At 45.8% G+C, this 24,227-nt stretch overlaps 1 protein-coding gene across 11 annotated transcripts in view; it reads left to right on the plus strand.

Annotated features, from left to right (window-relative positions):
- The window catches only part of ARHGAP32 (Rho GTPase activating protein 32), a 238,584-nt gene that overhangs the window by 110,491 nt on the left and 103,866 nt on the right, over window positions 1–24,227 (plus strand). The window contains exon 1 of one of the 11 annotated variants that reach the window (XM_072918154.1): window positions 4,804–5,086. The exons of 9 other annotated variants lie outside the window; for them this stretch is intronic. In XM_072918154.1, the coding sequence (XP_072774255.1) occupies window positions 5,054–5,086 (33 nt within the window). In that variant the 5' untranslated portion in view covers window positions 4,804–5,053. Of the gene's footprint in view, window positions 1–4,803; window positions 5,087–20,601; window positions 20,790–24,227 lie in introns of those variants that run through there. One more of the 11 variants, XM_072918155.1, reaches the window with a different exon arrangement.

A 24,227-nucleotide genomic window follows, 5' to 3' on the forward strand; every position in this document is an offset into this window, starting at 1 on the left:
TTTTGCAAGCAGAATTATGCAGCTGTTTTTTTTTTTTCTCTGTCTCTGTAAGATTCTGGCTGGGAAGGAGCTTGGGTCCTGTTCAGGGCTGGGATCTACTGTTGCTCACACTTGGTGGCTCTGGGAGCATTGGTTCTGGGGTGTGGGCTCTGCAGACACAGACACAAAAAATACTGGGCATGAAGTAGAGTGCAAAGAGCTCTGTTCCCATGGAGGCCCCTGGGAAATGGGCAAGCAGGAGCAGAACTCACTCTGCTGAAAACTGTTTATTGTCATTTTCTGTGTGTAGGAACAGCATGGCTGATCCATGTCCCTACTTTCTGTCTCCTGGTAATTTGCTAATTTGACACAACTAATTTTTCAGTATTTCTGGAGAGAAGTTTTATGTTGGAGCAGGTCTGTATCTGCACAGGTGTGGTTTTTACATCCTGTGGTCCTCTGAGTTCTCCCTCCCGTCATCCAGGGGTGTTCAGCACAATGTGCAACTGGAGAGGGAGCACAAGCTGTGCATGGCACATTGTTTTCATGACCAATAATTAATTCTTTGTGGGCTGAAGCATTTCCTGTGATGTTTTCAGGATGGCAGGGCAGACCTGCGGGTTTCGTCTTTATCTTTGCAAGAGGCAGAAGTAAAATCAGGTGATACATAATTTCCAGGTTTTCCTGAAGCACATTCTGCTGGGAAGCTCCCACAAGCAGGCGTGGTTTAGCACTGCTTTTTGTGATGTCACTGCTACTCCTGCAGCTTCCCCTGCTCTTGCTCAGTGGTCCCCTGGCACAACCAGACCAGAGGCAGTAACCAGAGGAGGTCTGCCTGAAAAACAGAGATTGTGGAAGGATCTAGCATAGGAAATAAAAATGGTGTTGGTTATTGAGCTGTTATTGGTTATCTCAGTCCTGAGCTGTTTTCTGTGTCTGTGCTGTGAAACCAAGAAGAAAGCAGCATGAGAAGAACTGTCATAAAATTGAGATGCTGTGTGTTTTGAAGGCTGAGTTCTCTATTTCCACCACATCTGCCTCTGAAAAACCCGACATATTTAGCTATTTGTGTAGCTAAAGCAAAATTTGTGCCTCAGTAAGGTGACTTAGGCCCTCTGTGCCTCTAATTGCTTCCTTTTCCTAAGCAAGGTTTCTGATAAATCCCCACCATGTCAGGACTTTTTTATATGGTGAAAAATCTCTTTGAGAACAAGAGCTTTGCTGCTGAAATGTGAAAAGATAAAGCATTGCAGCACTTCCTTAGAATAGCAGTATTAATGGTAAAATAAATGAAAGCTGTTAATACAACAGCAGTATCAGTTGGGAGATGTAAAAATAGATTCACACAGGGCTCATGCATTTTAATTAAGTTGGAGGCTCCTTTGTGCTCCCAAGGTAGGGCAGAGAATAGCAGTGGGCTGGAGTGATGGGAAGTGACAGCTTGGCACCTAATAGAGAATTACTGAGTTTCATCTGAGGGGTGGTGGGTGTAAACTGCTTTCAAAATCTATTCACTGTTAGAAATTTGCATAGTAGAAATACAGCATTATCTGTCCGTGTCAGGAATTGTGTAATGCTGTCTGTTAACAGCCTGGCCAAATTTCAGGTTGTTTTGTAACGTTTATGTCACTTATAATATGGTCTCATGGTGCAGGAGGTATTAATAGCCTGACATTTCACCTGATGAGATAGTTTTAAATTAAATTGCTGAGAGGTATGAAAAGGGATTTGTTCTCTTCTAATCCTTGCACTGTGCAAGTGAGGCTGGGTGCATTTTGAGGGGCTTTTTCTCTTCATAAATGTTCTTCCACACTGCTTCCAAGAGCAATATCTTACCAATACCTGTGGCTGGCCAGCCAGGCACGTGTGGCATCCCAGGAAATTGCTGGTTGCCAGGCAAAGGCAGTAGTGTCAAAGCTGTACCAGTGTAAAAGCTGTACCAACAGGTTAAGCCTCACAGATTGCATCAGTGCCCAAAATTGACTGGCATTTTGCTGAAATACCTTATGTTCATTACTGTATTTATTTTAAGGGCTGCATCATTACTTTTTAATTCCTAATGAAAAGCCAGGTTCTGCCTCATAGACGTGTTTTAGTCTGACATGGGATAAATATTCAGAACTGTGGTTCAACTTCTTCTGGTCCATCTCCCACGGAGATGCAATGTTTCTTCTCAATTTACCTTTTTCCTAATTTAGCTTCTTCTCAATTTACATAAAATACAAGGTATTTCCCCTTTTACTTTTTTGACCTGGTTCTCACTCATTGAGCACATTGGTGGTAAGTCTACATAAAAATCTTAGTACAAATAGAAGGTCAAGTGGTTAAATTGCATTTGTGCAGAACAGTCTGTTATTACACTGTGAAATGATAAAAATGCCAACTGTTCAACATCAGCACTTTGCAGCTAGCAAGTACAAGCTTTGTTTTATATCTGTTTGGTTTCTATCAGATTTATGAATAAATAACTGAGAAGAACTCATCAAAGCTCTGTGGGACATATTGAGGCAACTTCAAATTCCCCAAGTTTAAAAATGTGAGATAAAAAAATGGAGTCCCATATCCTTCTGCTTGCATTAAGAACTGACTCTTGACTGCGACAGAGTTAAACTTCTTTTAAGGAGATATGAATGTAATTCAGTAGGTATATTCTAAAGAAAATCTGCCAAGTCTCCAGGAGCATTTGGACAATGCTCCCAGGGATGCCCAGGGTGGGATTGTTGGGGTGTCTTTGCAGGGCTGGGGTTGGACTGGACGGTCCCTATGCTCTCTCCCAACTCGGGATATTCTGTGATTCTATGAAATATGGTTTTACTTTACTTAGTGCTAAATGTCATCAATACAAACAGGAGAAAGAGTGATTAGGAATTCCTTAAATATCTACTTCCTGCCAGGAATAAATACTCTCTTCTTCACTTGAAAGAATTAAGACATTATCTTCAGCTGAGTGGGTTTTGGTAATGGAATATGGAGAGCTGATCAGCTCCACGCTTCTCAGATGATATTCTTTGCTCCCTCAAAAGCCATTTGCTCAAGGCAAGTGCTGTAATGCACATTTTATCACTTCAGCATCCTGCATTTGACACAGAATTATCCCTTCAAACAGCACAGTCTCTGTGTTTGCCTTGCTATATCTGATGACTAAAAATAAATCCCTGTGGGAGCAGGCCTGGGTTACAGATCCTCTCCTTATCAGTGCAGCTTTGGCAGGGCCATGGCAGGGATTGTGTTATCAGTGGTAGAGGAAGTATTTGAGGCAGAATCACTTCCGCCTGCGCAGGCATCAGCTGCCAGGAATTCCTGTCAGGAATTGTGTCCTGTGGGAATGCCTCTGCACCGCTGCAGCCCAGCTGATGGGCTGCCTCAGCAGCAGCTGGGCTTTGCCCCTGGAATTGGATCTTCCTCTCGTGCCTTAGGAGTTAGAAACATTGCAAAGAGCAGCTCAGTCCTTCTGTGCCTGTTGTCAGCAAAGGTGACAGCAGAGAGAAGATCCTTTTCGAGGTCATCTGCCTTTGGTTTGCCTTTTTTTCTTTTATATAATGATATTCCAGGGAAGGAGGAATGTGAGGGCAATGTGCTTGTAAAGGAGTTTCCCTAAGTTTTTTCCTAAGATGGACTGCAGAGGAAATGAAACTGGTAAAGCCTGGCCAGGTACCCTTGGCTGGGATTAGCTGGGATAGTTTTAGGTGCCACTGCTAAAAGGAGCCTTGTGGGTGAGGTGGGAACAACAGGGATGGGGATGCTCCCTGCTCTGTGTCTGCTGGAGGTGGGACAGCCTAGCTTGGATCTCTCCATCAGGAGTTTGATCCCAAGCCTGCTCAGTGCCTGCAGTGCAGGAGGGTTTGTTTGTCTCCAGCTCTTCTGTGGGTATGATGCTTTCAGGGCATGGCAGTCAGGAGCAGCATGAGTAGCTCCAGGCTGCAATATCATTTATCCCACTTATTTTGTGAAGCATTTAAGAAGGAAAAAGTATTGATTTTTAAAGGCAAAACATAAAACAGCAGTTCCCATTGTCCCTCTAAAAGATGCAAGTTCTCAGTAAGAAGCATAAAAATTGGCCTGAATTTTGGTGTGCGCTGGGGCTTTGAAAGACAAGTTTGCTCTGTTCTGCTTTGTCTTTATGAATATTTGAGTGAGATGTAGACCCAGATTAGGTGTGAAGAGTAGCCCCTTTTCAGTCCTTCATCTTTGGATGCTGTTCATCTCCTCCCAGAATTACCTGGATGGATTCTGGTATGTTCCGCTTCTTTAAACCGAGGACTTCCCCTCCCGTTCCCTGTCTTCTCCACGTGATTTCTTTACTATTGCCTTCCAAAGGGGTGCTGGGGAGGTTGCAAGGGCTGTTTTAAGGACATGGGTATGTAAAAACAACTATTCAGAGTGTAGGTGGAACCTGCCTCTATTAACTTAATAATTCCAGCCACAACTCCCTGAAAATTGGCACAGCCTCCTGCCAAGATCAACAGATTTCAAAAATTTGGAGTCTCTGGGCCAAGGTTTCTGCTGTCAAAGGAGTTACGAAAATATTCAAGTAAGTTCACCTCAGTTTTTTGATTCTTCTGTTTCCTGGTCTTGCTTCCAGCTTGCCACAGGCTCCTCAGAAAAATTCTTCCCTGGAACAAGATCACACCTATGGAAATTCCAGGTTCCCTGTTTTTTTTTCCCTGGTGAAATGGGAAGAAATCCAGTGTGGGTTCTGTCATGGAAGGATACCTTGAAGCGTGGAGCTGTGACTGATCTGCAGGGCAGGAAGGAGATGGAGGCTGGTGTTCCTGTGTGGACTTACTGCTAAATCTTTCTGAAGGTGTTTTACACCCTTTGCTCTCTTTGACTGACTGTTCTGAAGTCAATACTTCATTTTTTTTTTTTACAAAGGAAAAGGCAGTTGGGATGGCATTGGAATGGCCTCTCAGCTCATGGAATGGCTTCTCACAGGCACTCCATATTTCCCTGGATTTATTTATCTTGATCAGCTGTGTCTGATTCCATCTGTGTTCCTTATTTTAAAAAGATGCTCATGAAGCTGTACCCATGGAAGGGTGGGCTACAACCCACAAAGAAGTATTAGAAGCAAATGAGATTTTTACCTGTTGGTTCAGTACCAAAGGTATTTTTGGGGCTTTTTTACCTTCTTCTTTTTCTTTTGGATGTTTTTATGAGTTTATAGGGAATAATCCATATCTCCACAGGAGAACAAACCCATTTGGGACAGAAACAGAGACCTCCTGCAGGAATCCAGTTTATGTTCCCTTCTCCAGCATTTACCACTGGAAATACAGCAAGCTCTAGGGTTTTTTTGTTCATTGTGGCTATTTGATGGCATGAGTAAATCTTCAAGTGGCTGTAATAAGCCCAGCTGTTATTTTGACATTGACCTCCTGCTTTTTGCCAGCCCCATAAATCATCTTTACCAACATGTTGCAGAAAAGTGTTAAAATTGGTTTAATTAGTAACTGGAACACAGTTGTGTTGGAAAATTTTTCTTTCCTGCAGTTTAATGACCTGAAAAAAATCAGAAGGCTGTATTATATACATAACTAAAATAAGTTATAAACTTGAAAAGATTCTGTGGGCTTCAGAAAAGTAATGCCTGTTTTGGTAGTGCTTGAAGGGAGATGAAATCCCGTGTGTTCCTGTCTGTAGCCAGGCATCCTGTTACCAGGAATGGTGTTAAAATGCAGTGTAATGCTGGGCTCAGGGATCTGCCAGCATGCCAGGCTGGAGTGATTTAATAACTGCCTTGTAGATCTGATCCCTGAGATTTACAGGAGCAGGGCTCTGTGTTTCCTCTCTCGTGGAGGTTCGTGGGGCCAGAGGATGTATGAGCTGTGAGACCAAACTTCTGTGGGAACCTTGCTGTGCTGTGTTTAACCTGCAGCTGTCCACAGAAAGGACAGTTTGTTCAGGCCCTGCTCAGGTGCCAGAGCTTGGAGGGCTGATGACAGAATTGGCAGCTCGGGGGCAGCAAGGCAGGCAGGGAGTGTGAAATGTTCATTCATTAGCTCAGCCTGCCCTGGGATGGCTGCCCTGCCCTGCCCTAGGAATGTGTTTATTCGTACCCTGCTGCAGGAGCAGGCTGGGACACCTGACAGGGAGGGATGGATGGGGATAAGGGGAGAAATTCCTCCCTGGGAGGGCGGAGAGGCCCTGGCACAGGTGCCCAGAGCAGCTGTGGCTGTCCTGGATCCCTGGCAGTGCCCAAGGCCAGGCTGGACAGGGCTGGGAGCACCTGGGACAGTGGGAGGTGCCCATGCCATGGCAGGGGTGGGACTGGATGAGTTGGATGTCCCTTTCAAGCCAGACCATTCCGGGATTCTGGAATTCTTTGTCTGGAATTTAACCTGATCCTGCAACATATGTTGGCTCTCTTGGCTTCGACATCTTTGTGCTTAAGGTTTGAGCACGCCACACGTGCTCCACCTCTGCCTCCAGCTGTGCTCTGTGTCCTGAACCTTGTGACCATTTCCTCATGGTGCTTCCATGATCCGGTTTCCAGGTAATTTCCAGTCTTGGAACATCAGCACTGCTTCACTCAGGGCTGCAGTGTTACAGTGTGGCAGCTCAGGGTTGTTCTCTCAGTGTAAAAATTAGGGAGGAGATGTTGGAGTGCTCAGGACTCTCCTGTCACTGGCCTGGCCTGTGCCCAGCTGTCCTGGCAGGGGGAAGAACTTGGGCTCCTGGTGTTTGGATGCTCCACGTGGAAGTGTTTGCTGTCCTGTGCCAGGGCTCTGGGTGTGCAGCTGCACAGGAGGCACAGAGGCTGTTTCTAGATACTTTTGTTTGTTTAACTTGCAAAACGGAGATTTGGGCAGAAGACTTCCTGTGAACATAAACATTCCTTTTTCAGAGGAGGAACAGGCACACGTTCCCCCAACACGGACTGCTGGATGTCTGGAAGGCATTTGGAGAAGTCTGTGGGCTTTGATGGGTTTGGGATTGTATCCCTTGCTGTGGGGTGTGAGCAGAAGGTGGAGGCTCCTGCTTCCCTGTCCTGCAGGCAAGGCACTGACCCTCAACTCTCCCAGAGCATCCAGAGCAGAGAGCTCTTCGGTCTTGACTCAGAATTCCAGAGCTGTCAATTACTGGCTTGTCATTTCTAGCCATTTTCTCAGCAGAACCTGCAAACTCAGGCTGCTGTTTTCCTGGCTAAGAAGCATCAAAGGGAAAGGGAATGCTTCCATTTTGCGTGGATGTGTGGCTGTGGGCTTTGAAAAGCAAATACTTATATGGAGAAGTGTGAGATTATCTCATTCCCTCTTCCAGACCCCTCCCCTGAAGTTTAACTTCTTTTATCTCTTAAAACTAAGTGAACAAACTTTGATTCTACTCACTAATTCTTGCTTCCACCCAACCAGATGAGTAAAAGAAACATTAATAAAAACTTACTCTGGGACATATTTTTAAAGTGCAAGACATTCCCTACCATCATCCTGAATTTCTTCCTTTCAAATAGTTAATTTCCCGGAAGGAACTTTTATGAGAAGCTTGTTTAGATCTGTACAGAGATGTTTCAAGCTCCATCAGATGATTTTTGGAGGCTCAGGGCATGGTTTGGGAGTTGCAGTCAGAATTGACAACTCTGACTGCAGAGAGCTTTTGGCAACATCACACTCAGAATTATGTAAGTAATAATTTAAGGGGAAGATGGTTACTTATAGGCACCCACAAATCCAATATTATATGAGTTGGAAATAAAAATGCATAGTGCCATATACGTTATATATGTTCAGAATCCTTCAACAGGCCTCAAAATCCATTCTGTTCTATTGGAAAACTGATAAACTTATAAATATGGTTGTAAAAACAAACTGACTAGAAAAATGCACTTCTTGGGGAAGTGGCATTGCCTGGTCCTGCCAGTTTATGTTTTGATCTCACCCAAAATTTTTCTGATTTACTTTGCAGCAGAGCTGTGTAATTCCTCTATGTGGTATTTAAGTGTGAATCTTACTTATTGCAAATATGACATGTAAAAACATTCAGCCTTTAAAAGAACTGATTTTGGACCAGGTTCCCATTTATCAGCTTGAAGTAGTTCAAAAATCAAAACATCCTCTGTTACTTTTGCAGCTTGAGCCCAGGAATTCACTTTGCAATGTTGCTAAATTATTTAATAATTATTTGTCTGCTAAGTCCTGCAATAATTGTAGGTATAGCAGTGCTGGTATGGGCAGGGAACCCACTGGGGGCTGGAGCCTTGGGGCAGAAGGAATTTACATGAAAGGAGGGCAATGTCATATCAGAACAGGAGTGCTGCCTTGCTGAGGTGAGGGGAGCTCAGGGTTTTTGAGGCTTAATAAAAGGTGTGAGACTTGAGAAGCATCAGAGTGCTTCAGAGACCCCTGGCTCAAGGTTTGATTTAGTGTTGTGCTTTGCCATTTGCTTTCAGATTAAATAAAAGGTGGGTTGGGTTTGGAAGCTCTTTGTGGAGGAGTGAGTTTTTAGGCTGGTGCACTTTGAATTATTGATGGGTTTTAGCAGGAACACTGAGCTCTGATGGGCACTTTGAATACACCCCAGGTCCCTCATCCCTTTGAACTCTTTTAAGCCTCCCTGTATCCCTCAGTTTCCAGCTCCATTCCACTAAGTGGAGTTCAAAGACAGCAGAGGGTTCCGCAGGTTGATGCTGACCCGGGCACAGGGAGGGTTTGGTCTGGAGCCCTGCTTTCCTCTCCCAGCTGACTTCAACTGCTCAGGCCTATCCAGTGTCACAAAGATGCAGAACTTTGGCCATTAATCAATTCACTCAGAGAGTCTGGAAAATAATGTTCCAAATTTACCATTTATGATTTTAAGATAATCCAGGGGAGAGAGAAGACTTGAGTCTTTTAACAACAAAATACCTATGTGCTCTTATAATTCTTTTTGGTGCACCATATGGATGAATGGTTTCTTTTCCTGTTATAAAAGCAATTAAGGTGTGGATGATGTGTTTTCTGTTAGGATTATGAGTGTCTGTGTCTTGTAAGTTGTGATGATCAGAGTAAGGATAAAACAGCCCCTGTAAAGTAAACTGTGTCTGCAACAGTAACGCTGAGTTGAATTGCCTGCAGAATTAATAATAAATCTGGATGGCAGCACCTTCCACACAGACCTTGTGCTGTGGGGTTTGTAGGCTCTGTGTGAGTGCTCCAGTGCTCCACAGCAGTTTGTTCACATTTAAATGTGCTTGGCCCTGTGGCTGAAAGTGGTTTGAGCTGTGAGAGAGGCTGGAGCATTTTACATCCTTCACGTGCCCATTTAGACAAATTATTGTATCAGTGTTTGCTATGGAGGAATGTTTATTTTACACAGAACTGTTGGCAAGTCATTATTTCATTATTTTCTCTTGGAAATTACTATGCTATTAGTACAAATCTTAACTGAAATACCAATATTAGAAAGCAAAATAAAGATTTAAATGTCTTATTTGTCCACAGTATGGAGCAGCTTGGAAACTTGTTCTGGAAAGGTTCTGTTTTTCCATAGAACCAGAGAAAATTCTGAGTTGAAAAGGACCCCCAGAGATCATCAGTTCCAACTTCTGTGTCTGTCCTGGTGTGTAAAGCAGAGCTGTCCTCTGTGAGCTCCCAGACCACTGGGAGTTGTTGAGACCACTAATCCCCTTGCCTGGTGATTTAAGGGTTTAGCCATTTAACTTGGGTTAATGAGCATGGTTGGGTTAATGAGTCACACTCAGTGTGACAGCAGTGCCAGCCCAGGTGACTCCACGGGGCTGTTCCAGCTTGGGTTGTGCCATGACTCTTATCCTCATACTTGTGTGTTTAAACACTGCAAGAATTGAATCCCACAGAGCCTTTTCCCTTGAAATGTGCAGAAACTGGGAGCGGGGCAGGGCTGCAGGGTGATGCCTCTCTGTGGAGAACAGGAGCTTCTGAGCAGTGCATTGCACAGGGGCAAGGTTACACTAACCCCTTTGGAGAGTGAAAGAAATGTTTAAAAAAGCAGAAGCCCAATTCCACTGAGAAGCTTTTGGGTAGTTCCCAGGACATGAACCAGTGTAACCTGAGTTACTCACAACCCACCTTCTCTGAACTGTCATCTGGGAAATTTTAAAAGTTAAAATATTCTTTTCATATCTCTGCTGTTGTATATCCTGCCTCTGGCATTTTGGCAGAATTTTTCTGAATTAAAAGTGAAAACAGAGTTGCAGATCTGTCTGTGACCCTTTATGCAGTTAACCTTGTAACTCTTCAAGTCCATGCTCTGGATACAACCAATTAAGATTTTGACAGATGGATCAAAAACCCAAAACACTGTTTATGAACTACTTAAAAAAACTAAAGCTTATCCTATTTATTAAAGGCTCCCAAGATAATTCCTTTAATGCCATGAATTTCAGGCATTTTGTTGTGCTGTTCTTGCTGCCCTTCACTGAGTCAACATTCAGAAGCTGCATTTTTTTATCTATGGAAGCATTTTTCTTCTTTCCCTGGGATTATGGGTCCATACTGGATACAGTGCTCTTATACATGACATAAATAACCTGGGACAGCAAGTAACAGGGTAATTCCTGTGTGTACTTATGTTCTGGAAAATACAGCTTCATGTTGTCCATCTGGCCTGCCTGTGAGCTTGCTGTACATTTACATGTAACCCCTAGAAAGCACCCTGTTGTGCTGAAGTGCTCACGGTGCTGGGTGTCAGGGAATGTGGGAGGTTGGATGGCACAGTGCTCTGGCTTCAGGAGAGTCTGATTTTGCTGGCCTTTCTCTCCTTACTCCAGGGCATTGTGTGTTGTGCCCCACTGACTGGCTGTGAGTCCTTACTGGGGCTTATGTAGTGAACTAAGAGCTTCACTTCTAGGCAACATTTAGCAGGATCCAACTTTAGCATCTTATGACTGACCACAACAGCTCTAAAATCCCTACTGCCTTCACTTTTTGGTAGTAAGAAGGTTGCAATTAGTATTTCAGAGCATGGGATGCTTTTCAGTGCAGTGTCATGAGTTTGATGTCCCTGGACTGACACAGAGTCACTGAGGTTGGAGAGACCTCCCAGATCACCAGGACCAACCACAGACAATAGAACGCAGTGTTTCCACCATACCAATTCTAAGAAATAATATCACCAAGTTATAGAATGAGATAAAAAATTGTGGAGATTAAAAATTTCAAAGTAAGTCTCACTTTTCCTGAGGGATTTTTCTGTGCAATCTCTTAAGTGTACAAGTATCTCAACCAGAGTGAAGAAACTTGTTTGTTTAAAGAAACTTGAGTTTCTCCCATAATTGCTTGAGACCTAAGATTTCAATGTGATCATTTCAATCTCTTTCCCAAACTCATTTCTTTTCAGAACCGAAAATCAGTGACTGTGGTGTCAATTGTTTTATTCTTAATGCCCGAGTTAGAGCACTTTTGTGTTTGCTGGGAAGTGCCTTTTGCCAGAATGAGGGAGGCTGGAGCCTTATACATCAACCATTATGGAATTCTGAGTCTTATGGAGCCTCAGATGAAGCATCCATATTTCAATATCCTCTTAGAGATTTTCCTTCTTAATTGGGTTGAGATGAAATTAAACCCAAGCACTCAATTTTAGGGCTTGTACTGATGCCTGTTTGAACCTCTACCAAGGTTTGGGCATCTCTGTTTTGGTAGGAAGACTGTTAATACTGATGATAAAGACAATAATCCTGTTTCCTCTGCCAGAATCCCAGGAGTTTCCAGGCTGTGGCAGAAACAGGCCTTTTCTCTGTCCTTCCTCTTCATCTTCTTCTCCCCCACCCCATCGCTGCTGAGCACACGGCAGTGGCTGTGGGTGTGAACAATCACCTGGTTGGACTCTGTAGAACTTCCTTCATGGCTCCAGGGTAGTTTCTTTAAATCATTTCACTCCTGTAAATGTCATTGGATGTTTCGTCACAAACACACTCATTCCTTCCCACCCTAATCTATTTGTCTGTAGCTGTAGGATTGATTACAGGTTGGGTGGGACAACCCAGGCTAGTGGAAGGTGGAATGAGGTGGGCTTTAAGGACCTTGCAACCCAAACAACTCTGAGATTTTCTGATCATTGTAAAATCTAATATTAAAACATCATGTGTGTGTGTGAGGGAGGTTAGGGTGCCTTGTCTTAACTGATTTATGCTTGTTCTGCACTTTGTATAAATGTTTCTCTTCAATATGGGCAATATTTACTGTGCAGAGCAGGTAAACACCTGCAGTGGTCATTCTTTTTTCCAAAATGTAGAAAATATTTAGATCTTAGACCCACTACACCTGAATTACTTGTCAGCTGTGTTTTGAATTTTGTATGCTTGTGTGAGTTGAATATTGCCCAAAGCCTGCAGGTTCCCTGGGACACCCCTTTCTTCCAGAGAAGAGCAGTTGGAGAAGTTGTGCAGGGCACAGCTTGTGCTTGTTGCTGGCGAGGTCTGACATGGCAGATGTGCTGGAGCTGTGAGGATGGGATTTGTGAGCAGCAGGAGACACGACCATGTGTGTGGATGTGTTTGTGCACATGAAGAAATGGGGAGATGAAATAAAGCCAGATTCTTTTAGTCTGGCTGAAGTTTTTATGCAACATTCAGCTAAGGGGGGAAGTTTTGGGTTCTGCTCTTAGAAAAGCTTGTTTTTCAGAAAGCTAATTTGACCACACACCTCTGCTGCTCATATTCCAGCCCCCACTTTCCCCCTTCCACTGGGGGAAGTGCTTCCGTGGGGTCTGTTCCGTGTTTAACACTTGCTAAAGTTGTACAAAAATTGAAGTGGGTTAGAAAACATGGGTCAGATTTGTCCCTGCTGTGGGACAAGGGCTTTCTGTTTCTTTGGTTAAAAAAGCAGGGTGGAGGCAGATTTGAGATGTGAGGATTTGAAGTATTTCTCTGCATGGACGCACAAAATCCTGCTTGCACTTTCCCCCAGCTCAGGTCTGGCAGAGTGGGAAGCTAAAGGACTTTCTTGGGAAGTGCTCTTGCTGTGGCTGTGTTCTCTCAAAGTGCATCCAGCCTGACCTCTGCTTCATGTTAGGGGGTGTAGGCACAGCCTCAGTGCCAGCAGTGCTGGGTTTCACACAGCCTGCTTTGTCCACATGAGTGATTGTTGATCTTTCCCACTTGTGGGGTCATGGGAGGAAATGGAATAAGTTTCCCCTCAGCTTTTATCACTTTCTGCTGCCAGGTAAGGGGAGATTATTGTCCTTCACTGCCGCTTCTCTTGTCAGCAAGAGAAGTTGGTGTTGAGCCAGATGATAAATAATGTTTGTTGTGGGGAAGGAATTCCCAGATGTGGTTATGGTAACGCTGATCTCCCCTTCCCTGCCTTCTGCCTTGGCCTGGTGCTGCCAGGTCCTGCTCAGACAGCTGTGGCTGGAATGTGTCAGCTCTTGGTATCAGTCACTGCAGGCTGGCAGGGACGTTCATTTTTGATGGACAAGGCTTTTGGAAACCTTGCACACCCTGCAAAGATAAAGCTGTGCGTTATTTGTTCTTACTTACAGACCATACTTCATCACTTGAAAAAGTACATTTTTCTGCCATTTCCTATAAAGGTTCTGGACTGCACATCCCTGGAAGTGTTCAAGTGGTTGGATGGGGCTCGGAGCAGCCTGGGGTAGTGGAAGATGTGGAAAGAGATGGGATTTCATGACCCTTCCAGCCCAAACCACTCTGGGATTTGATGGTTTTATGATATGGTGGAGATGGTTCTAATAAAATTTTAGCATTGTGAACTTCCAATTTTCAAAATTCTCATCTTGATGCTTGCTTGAAGTTTCTTGGGAGTGAGGATGGGCTGGGGTGTAGAAAATGGCAGGAGAAACAGTGACACAGTCCAAGAAGGTAATGGGCTCATTTTGTATAATTTATGTATGTGTCATAAGTGAGTTTTGGGGGTTCAGAGCATGTCCAGAGGTTGTCAGGTATTTCTAGCCAGTTGTTATTGCTGTGCTTTCATGGCTCATGAGATACAGTCCTGCTTCCATGCTGAGACAAACCCCTCCTTCACCAGACTGGAGGTGTTTGGTACTGGGAGAGGACACTGTCCCACCTTTGGAGTGTCAGGAATGTTGGTGTTGCTTCCTCCAGCCTTCCTTCCTCACCCAGCACTGACTCCTGCTTGTGGAAAGGGTCTGGTGGGGCTGTGCTCCAGCAGAACTGCTCCCAGGAGAGCCAGGAGTGCACTTCCTAATGGGAATTCGGCTTTATTCACACCCTGCACCTCCACACGTGGTACAGCCAGGCTCCTGCTCCAAGGCTGTCCATCCCCGTTTGGTTTTCCCTTGTGTGCTTTGGTAAGTTGTGTTTCCTGCCTTTGCTCCAGGAGTTCAGTGCTTGGTCTTGCTTCTCTGTACGTGAAAAATCCCAGATCTTACTCAGCACAGATCACTCAGTTCAGATCGCACAAATACCTCTTTTTGGATGACAGGAGGCTGAGAAATCGCAGCATAAATGTATCTGTACTCTGAGCAGAAAAGGTGCTTAGAAAATGTGACTCTGAGGCAGGATCAATGGCTCCCTTAAGCCAGTTAAGCTGCTCATTGCCACAGCACTCTTCCCTCCATCAAAATTACTGTTGCTGGGGGTTCTGTGTTGTTTTTTCTCCTCCCTTGGCACTCCTGCTGATACCTCAGGTATATAAGGCATTTTTTCCAGTGACTTTGATTCTTGTCAGTATGGGAAAAAAAAGTTAATATTGATTTAGTTGGGGAGAAAACAGAAGAAGTGAGTAAGAGACTAATAGCTTGGAATGACAGGGCTGTATCAATTTTCACTTCCCTCAGAGGAATAATGTGCTTGTTCTCAGCAAATGGAAAAGTAGACTAGGAGTAAAACTGTCACTGGCCTCCCACAGAATGTAGTGGATTTTGGAGCTCAGAGAAAAAAAAAGACAGTCATAACTAACTCTGTGATTTTAATGCACTTTCCTTGAAAGTCAGCAGTTTTATGAAATGCCATATTCAGGAAGATAAAAACTGTGTACATCTTACAGAACTGTATAAAAATGGTATTCACTGCCTTAATCTTACGTTTTTAACTGTGGATGAATGCACTTCTCAATAAGCCTAAATGAGTTATGGATTCAAGTGGTTTATATTCTTTCCTATGTCACCAGTACATAAACTGAACCTGTGAAAAAATGATGGACAGACACTGTAGAAAACCTCATTTCTGGTGCATTCACGTGGCTTTTCTGTGGAAATGGTTCTTGTATGAGCCAATTAAACATAATTTATGGTCCCCTGATGGGCTGACAGGGAACGCTGTGTGTCTGTGCTCATTGATTGGCAACAGTCAAGGGAAGAATCCTGCTTGGTCCAGGGGGAGACAGTGAAAGAAAGGATGCTTTGTTTTGTGGCAAGGCCACTTCTCTTTTAAATAAATAAATAATTCAGACAGGTCCTTTAATTTAGTTGCCTCTTTGTTTAGCCCAGAGCCACCAGGTGCTGGTTCTCTTCCAGAGCCCTCTCCATTGTCTTGGTCCTGTAAATAGCATACAGTTGGGCCTGTAAATAGTCGCACAGTTGGGCTGGGCCTTACTCTCATGAAAACCCGGGGCTGCAGGAGCAGGAGGATGATTGTGCTGCAGTTCCAGGATCCAGGATCCTGTCCTGATCCCTGCCATGGTTTGTAGTGCAATGCCATCTAGTGTGCACAGGGCTCTCAGGATTGCCTTGCTCTGGAAATTCAGCACAGCAGTGCTCTCCTACCTGCATCTCATTCCAGGCAGCTCCAAACAGATTCATTTCTGTCCTGTCCCTGGAAATGTTCAAGTGGTCTGACAGTGCTTGGACCAACCTGGGATAGTGGCAGGTATCCCTGCCTATGGAATGAGATGGGATTTCATGTCCCTTTCAGCCCAAACTATTTCGGGATTTGATGATTTTATGATTTGGTGGAGACAGTTGTGATAAAATTTTAGCATTGTGAACTTCCAATTTTCAAAATTTCCATCTTGATGCTTGCTTGAAGTTTCTTGGGAGTGAGGATGGGCTGGGGTGTAGAAAATGGCAGGAGAAGCAGTGACACAGTCCAAGGAGGAGATTTTTGTGGTCATGTGTTGCTGCGTGCACGGTGCGGGGCGGCTGCAGCAGGGCCGCGACTGGGGGCAAACATGGATTCAAAGCAAAACACACCACAACAGTCATGGGCTGAATTTGTGTAATTTATATATGTGTCATAAGTGAGTTTATGGGGTTCTGCAGTTGTTACTGCGGTGCTTTCATGGTTCATGAGATACAGTCCTGCCTCCACACTGAGACAAATCCCTCCTGCACCAGACTGGAGGCATTTGAACATGGCTGAGCTGTGCCTTGCGGCCTGGTTTTTGATAGTTTGGGTGCAGGAGAAGCATTTCTTCATTATCTGTTTTCATTGGTACTTTGAGCTCTTAAATTCTGCATATGAAAGAAGACAGTTTTCTTGCCAGAAGAACAGAAGAATATTCTCCTCTCCTGTGCTGAGCAATGTGCACTGTGAGGGGTTTGATTTCTGTTTCTAGGACTGTTTTGGTGTCGTTGTGTTGTATCCAAGATGTTGGATTCTGGATGCTGCCAGAAGGGGGACTGGGTCTCTCCAGGTTTTCACTAGACCTGCCAGAGAGGATTCATTTCTGAATAATCTCCTTTTCGTTTCAATTAATTGTGAAACCAGGCTTTAATAGGGTGTGAAATGGAAATAGAGAGAGGTAACACCAGCTGCCTTTATTTACATGTGTTAATCAACGCAGACCCAAACAACAACAAATTAAACTTGAGCCATTCAGAGGGTTTGAAACACTCCAGATTTGGCTGAGGACTTTGAAAAACGTGTATTTTGTGGAGAGCTGGAAGATCAGGGGCATTTTTGCTCTTTTTTAACTTGCCAGCCATGGCAGACCCCAAGCAGAGCCCTGAGGTTGCCGTTCCAGCCACATTGAGTGTCGCTGTGAGCCATGGTCAGCTGAGCTGGCTTTGCTCTGGGGACATGGATGTGGTGGCAGGGCTGGCACAGGAGGGTGGCCACCTGTGCCAGGAGTGTCCAAGGGCCCTTCTCCAGGTCTGGCATTGCACCCACCGGGGTCCATCAGCCCATGACGGAAGGTGGTTTCCTGCTGGACCCCTGGGTGTGCTGGTTGTGCAGGGGCGCATCTGCACTTTGATGGGAATGTCTGTGGGAAGCAGCGCTTGGCTTGCAGCCAGAGGGAATTTTTGGTTACCTGAGTTCAGCTCTGTGGGGCGAGGGGACAGAGGGTGCCTGGTGCTGAAGAGGCTTGTGGGGGTTTGGCTCTGGCAGGATACAGAGTTAGTCCTGGATGATACTCTGGTCCAACAGAGCCACTGGGCTTGGCTTCCTGGGAAACCTGTGGGTTTGATTTATCTGGGAAAGAGTTGAGGCAAATTCAAGGAAATTGCTTTGTTCCTCTAGAGAACTTCACAATGGAGACATGAACCTACTGGGATGTACAGCATGTTGTGTGCACTCCCAAACTGCTCCAGCTCATCCCCAAGTCCACAGACACCCACCGTACTGAGGAGATCAAAGAGAAATTATTTCAAAGTTGGGAATTAAGCCAGGCTTCTGATCTGCCTGTGCCAGTGAGAGCTGGATGCTGTTGTTTGTGAGGATGAGAGCGCTGATTTCATTTAATGAACTCAATTTAGAGAATAGGCCATATCATGGCTGGTTAAAATGTGATTTGTCAGCAGAGGGAATGAGAATATTTTGATTATTTGCTGGTGTTTTTTTTTCCTACTTAGAAGGAAATCAGCTCTCTGATAGGAATTATGTGATCAAGTACCAGAATTATCAGAAGAAGCAAAATTTATGATGAGGCTGGTCTTAGGCTGATAAAATAATTTTCTGCTCCATGTTTTTATAAACCATAAATACTGATTCTTCACTCAAAGGTTGGATTTGATGTCTTGGAGGTCTTTTCTGACTTTAATAATTCTATGATAATGTGTGGTAGGGACCACATTCAGACATTCTTTCTTGCCTCTTACAGGTCATTTCAGGATGATTTTGACCTCAGCAAATATGTTTCCATCCTCAGAATAGATTTTCTTCATTGTCACTTTCTGTAATCCCTTTGTCCATGACAGGCCAGGCTGCACATAGCCTGTGTAGGGGCATCAACTCTGTCAGGAATTGCTTTCTAATTTTTTCAGAAACAACCAAGTGCAGAAGGGGATTGGGAATCAGATGGGCTGAGGGACCTGAGGGAGAGCAGCACATGGAAGGCTCATTCTTGCTAAATATACCCTGTTTGCACTAAATAAGGCTGCTCCAGGGGTGGCTCAGGCTGTGCAATTTATAGGCACTGATTTCTTTTATAAACATTCCCTGAATGTTTATTTCTTCGTGCTGCAGCACCCCATAGTCTCATTTATTTGGGGATATGAGAAGCCATCTCACAAATTTTCCCAGCTTGTCATACCTGAAAACATAGCAACCAGTGACACCTTTTGATAAGCTTTCCAGTGTAACAGTTAAAGCCTTTTTGACAGTTTATTACACAGGAAATTTCCAAGGTTTGGGAGAAATAAGACACTGGGTAGGAAACAAATAGAGTTTCTTTATAACAATGCTAATTTATAGTTTTTTAAACAGCTTGCATTGAGCATTAAAAATTCTCGAGGGTATTTTCAGAGCTGAAAGAACAAAGAGAAACTTTGAAGAGGGAAAATCACTATCAGCTGATGAAGAAGGCTTGAAAAGTTTATGTTCCTATCATAAAAATCCATTTTACTACCCTAAAAATCTATGTTCCTGCACTAAAAGTGTATGTTCCTTTGCATGCTGTGCTACACTCATCATCTGTGAGGAGGAAAAGCTGATTAATTGTCTTCACAGCCATGTGAAGATGCTTTTTGGGCCTCAAGAGTGTTTGTGTTACACTGTCATGTAGGGTAAGGACAATCGACATGTAAAACAGACTGAAATTTGTTGTCAGTCTAGGCAACAAATGGGGAAAATTGGGAGAATTGCCCAAGGGCAGAGGTATTTGGGCTGGAATGAGCAGAACTCTGTCCCTTCCCTGCATTGTTAGAGAAATGAATCTGAAAAGTGGGGAAGAGACTTTTGGAAAATCTGTTCTCTGCAGATTAATACTGTGAACTTATCCTGCTGTGTGATATTACTGAACCACACCACTCTGCTAACCCTGCTGGGTGCTGAGGTGATCATTCCCTGGCATTTTTGGGCTGCCCAGGCCATCTCTGACACTGGCAGTCTGAAGCACAGTGGCCTTCAAATAGAGCATCATCTACACTAAAATAGTAAGTGAAATACAGGACTGATTTCTGGCATATTCAGCGTAAAAGCTCTTCATGGCTTGTGGAAGATGAAGGCTCTGACAGGGACCTGCAGTTTCTGAGAACTGACTTTGTTCTGCAACTTCCCTGTCTTGGACTGCAAAAATTGCACCAGAATTTGACAAGGGACCTCTGTGATCAAATGTAATAAAAGCAAGAGATTGTGCTGGGAAAGTGTCAGATCTTATTATTTCCATATTACCATAATTATGGTAATATTTATTACTATAAAGATGGTAATATTACCATATTACCAGAGAGAAGAGGGAGCTAATGGCATTCTCTCCCTTTGGTGGTGAAATCAGGGCAGGGGTGGGCTGGCTGGGATAGAACCATTTCCATGATTGGTGATTCCCAAAATGCCTCTTCTGCAGAGAAAGGACTAAACTTGGATATTCTGGACTGGAAGTGGTGTGGAATTGCAGTAGCGTGTGGTGTGGTTCATGAGAATAATCACTCCATTAAATTACCACTCAAATTTAAAAATTGAAGCGCAGACTGAACCCAAGATTTTGGGTCTGTGGGGAAGGGGGTGATGTCCCTGTCAGTGTTGATCGTGTCTCAGGCGCTGAACGCTAAAATCCAGCCAGCGAATAATGATCTGCAATACTGGATGTTGCAGATGAGTCTCATTCACTCTGTCACCTATGGATCTCTCGGACACACAGACGTGTTCGGGCTGGCCACAGAAGGCTTTGCCAGCAAACTTTTCCTCGTGAAAGGCTCGTGTTCTGTGGGGGCTGTGCAGGGAGCCGAGCTCCGCTGTGCCCCGGCGCTGGGCGCACATCGTGCAGGGATCGCGGCTGGGGAAAACGCGGGGCTGCAGCGGAGGGAAAGCGGCCGGGGGGACCGGCCCAGCCCGGAGGGATCGGCCCGGCCCGGGGGGACCGGCCCGGCCCGGGGGGACCGGCCCAGCCCGGGGGGATCGGCCCGGGGGGATCGGCCCAGCCCGGCCCGGGGGGACCGGCCCAGCCCGGCCCGGGGGGATCGGCCCGGGGGGATCGGCCCAGCCCGGCCCGGGGGGACCGGCCCAGCCCGGAGGGATCGGCCTGGCCCGGGGGGATCGGCCCGGCCCGGCCGGGCTGTGCTGGCCCCGGACATGTGCGGGCAGTGCCCTCGCTGCTCTGCTCTCGGCCGTGCAGCCGCTCGTGTGCCGCTGCGAGCACAATCCCTGCACGCATTCCCTGCCTCCCTGTTTCTCTTGGCTCCCGTTAAACTCCGCGCTCGTCCCGCGGGACCTCCGCAGTGTGAGAGCGAGCGGCGGGGCAGGAGCAGCACGGGTGTGCCGCGGTGCCGGTCGAGCATGAGATGGGCAGCGCGGCGGGGGCAGCCCCGGGGCCGGCCCTGGAGCGCTGACTGCGGCGGGGGCAGCCCCGGGGCCGGCCCTGGAGCGCTGACTGCGGCGGGGGCAGCCCCGGGGCCGGCCCTGGGAGCGCCGGTGCCCCGGCCCGGAGGCGGCAGCCCGAGCCGGGGCCGGCCGGGAGCTCTCACTCGGCTGCTGCGAGGTGCGGAGGGACCCGGAGCTGCTGGGCCCTGGCTAGGGAGCCCGTCCGTGGGAAGAACAGAGCCTTGCAGCAGGGGTAAGTAGTGCACAGGGAGCCTCTGGGCTTGCTCTGAGATACTTTTTTGTTTGCTGCAGTCATTAGGATAAAATAAAAGCGGCTGGAAGGGCGCCTGCAGCGTGGCACCGAGTGCTGCTGTGGCAATAAAGAACGATTCAGATTCCAGTTTAACAAGGGTTCTTTGCAGAATCTTTTGATGTAGTTCAAAACGGGGGGAGGTGGTTATATTTTTGTGCAGACTGTCTTCCATGACAGATTTTACAGCTCAGGATAATTCAAACTGTGGTTCTCCTCCCAGAGATTAACCCGTGGCCTTTGGGAAGATCTTTTTGCAGCGAGGAAATCAGTCTGAAAGCCATATTAATGAGGTATAGGGAATTAGCTGGGAGTGGGGTGGGGAGCATCCCAGCAGAGCTTTCCTGCCTGAGAAGGGAATGGCTTTTGAGAGAAACATTTTTAAACCTCTGGTGCATCACCTACTAAGCAGAGAAATGAGAGGCCAGCAGATTTTCTGGTGCGAAATGTGTTCCAAACTATTGCTAATAATTCCTAGGACATACCCTTTATTATGAGGGTAGGGGTAGCAAAGATTTTACCATTTATTTCCTCTTCTTGCATGCACCTTTAAAAAGAACCTTTTGAATATAAAGGAGTATCTGTTGTCAAAGTGAATGTAGATTGACTCTGAAGTTTTACCTGGATAATTCTCTGGACCATTATTCCGTTTTTCTGAGGTAGATCTGTGGGTATGTGAAGCAGACAGGGATAAATCTTTCATCAGGTGCAGGGACATGTAATGCTCACTTGGATATTGAGCTGCCAGGAGCCACAGAGCAACCTGTAGTCAACAGAGAAGTTCTAGGAGGTTTCTTTAGTCATAGCCAGTAAATTATTAACCAGACAAAATCAGCATCTGGACTCTCTAGGAATGACTTTTTCCATGTGCCACCTCTGGAGTCTGTGCCCTGGGAGCTCGGCACAAGTCCAGGCTCTCAATCAGCAGCACAAGGGGTGCTCAGCATCTCCAGCACTCTGCTAAGCCCTTGTGAGAATTCCCTGCTCCTTGCCCTGCCAAGATAGAACTGTCAGGATGTGTCCCAAAGCTCCCTTTATGCTGGCTCAGCTCCTTGGCTTTTTTGTAGGAGAGTTGGACTTAAACCAAGTCCTATTTCCTGCCTATCTTTGCTCCTTGCTTTTCCTAAGGGCCACTGAGCCTTTCATCCCTAGTACCCAGATTTGCATATGTGAAGAGAGGGAATCTTCTCAGACTTTTACCCCTCCATAAATTGGTCAGGCTGACACCTTTCATTTGGTTGGTGGTGCTGCTGATACAGCATCCGTGTCACTGAGAGCTCTGAGCTTAATGTTTGCCATGAGTTAAAGAAAGTAAGGGGGTTTTGTGTTTTATTTCTCTGTGTGTGTTTGACTGAGCAGAGTAACCGGGATTATTTGGACTGGAAGCTTTCAAATTCCTGCACAGTGTGCATGGCACTGCTTTTCACACACAACATTCAGCCACTCTGAGATTTAAATTAATTACTTGTGATCTGTTTGACTTTCGGCTTTTTCATTACACTGATTCCTTACAGCACACATATGTAAATTACCAGGGTGCCCTTCCCTTCCCTTCCCTTCCCTTCCCTTCCCTTCCCTTCCCTTCCCTTCCCTTCCCTTCCCTTCCCTTCCCTTCCCTTCCCTTCCCTTCCCTTCCCTTCCCTTCCCTTCCCTTCCCTTCCCTTCCCTTCCCTTCCCTTCCCTTCCCTTCCCTTCCCTTCCCTTCCCTTCCCTTCCCTTCCCTTCCCTTCCCTTCCCTTCCCTTCCCTTCCCTTCCCTTCCCTTCCCTTCCCTTCCCTTCCCTTCCCTTCCCTTCCCTTCCCTTCCCTTCCCTTCCCTTCCCTTCCCTTCCCTTCCCTTCCCTTCCCTTCCCTTCCCTTCCCTTCCCTTCCCTTCCCTTCCCTTCCCATCCCATCCCATCCCATCCCATCCCATCCCATCCCATCCCTTCCCATCCCATCCCATCCCATCCCATCAGGATTTCATGGGGAGCAGCTGAGTGTGTTCTGGAGGTACCTCCAGGTACTTCCTTCCAAGTACTGTGCAGCTCAATGAGAGCCAAGTCTCAGAAGTTTGAAACAAGAAGTTCAAAATCCTCTGCCTGGCCCTGAAATGCTCCAAAAGTTACTTTTTGTAAAGTCACTCAAATATGTCTTCAAGCTCTTTTTACATCAAACCTCTTTGTTTATGGTACCTGGAGGTGTCTGTGCCAGTAATGGTTGTTGTTTGTAATTAGATTTTGTCAGCAGTGCAATGTTAACAGGAACCTGTGCCTGCAGTCATTTAACCCAGCCTTGCAATTGCTTTTATTAAGGAAATGTTTCATTTATGCCGTATTTTTTTATTGAAATTGAATTTAGAAGGGATAAGTTGTGCACCCCAAGATTGTTTTCATTTCCTTGTGGCTGCACCACAGTTATTTCCTTTCCTTGGGAAAAAACAAAGCCCCTGGGGATGCAGAGCTCAAGGTGAGGTTGGTCAGGGATGGAGCTCTGGGAACAAGAGCAGGACATCAACACACATGCTCCTGGAATGGGCTGTTTTCCCCAAACAACCCCAAACAACATAACAATTCCATCAGCAACTTGCCATAATGGAGGCTCTGTGTGTGCTGAGCCAGATGATTCCAGGCTAGGCTGACCCTGCCAGCTCTCCTTGCAGGAGCTGTGCTTTGGATTCCCACCAGAGGTGTGCTGGCAGAGCTCTGGGCTTTGTGTTTGATCCTGTGGGTGTCTCTTGGTGGCCAGAACTCATAGATGGGAGGCAGTAGCAGATTCTGCTCATTTATTTTCTAGTTCTCTGTCCCTGGAGCACGTGTCCATGCAGGGAGCACAGGGAGGTCACTCCTGTGGTGTTGGGAAAGGCCTGATCACTCCCCTTGGGACAAGCTTGCAGGAGGAATGTGATTCCCTGAACCAGGCCTGGGCTCTGACTCCCCAGCTGTGCGCAGTTACTGAGCACAGGGACTTTCCAAGTTCCCACTGTGTGTAACTTCCTACCCCTCGTGAGTTTGGGGAGAGAACAGCTTCCTGTGCCCGTGGCTGTTGGTTTCAGAGCCTCTGCTTAGTGTTATGTTCCATGTTGTCTGCTGAAGCCCCAGCGACTGGAAGTTGTGTGCCCCCAGAGGAGAAGGATGTGAAGTTGTCATGGAAGCAAAAAGACCTGCAGGAAAGAAATCCATGAAGCAAGTCTGGCAATACCTCTGTGTTTCTCCTATGTCTTCCCAAATGTCATTCCAAGTGACACAGAGTCTGTGTCATTAAAAAAAAAAAAAAAAAAAAAAAAAAAAAAAAAAAAAAAAAAATCCAGGCTTCAACTAGCTAGTATGAGAAGCAGTTCTGAGCCCAGGGGCTTCAGTCTGTAGAGTTCAACACTGTTTATCTGAAGGCTGTGATTTCCATA

Source organism: Taeniopygia guttata, chromosome 24 (assembly GCF_048771995.1).
Source record: "Taeniopygia guttata chromosome 24, bTaeGut7.mat, whole genome shotgun sequence".
Taxonomy (NCBI): Eukaryota; Metazoa; Chordata; class Aves; order Passeriformes; family Estrildidae; genus Taeniopygia; species Taeniopygia guttata.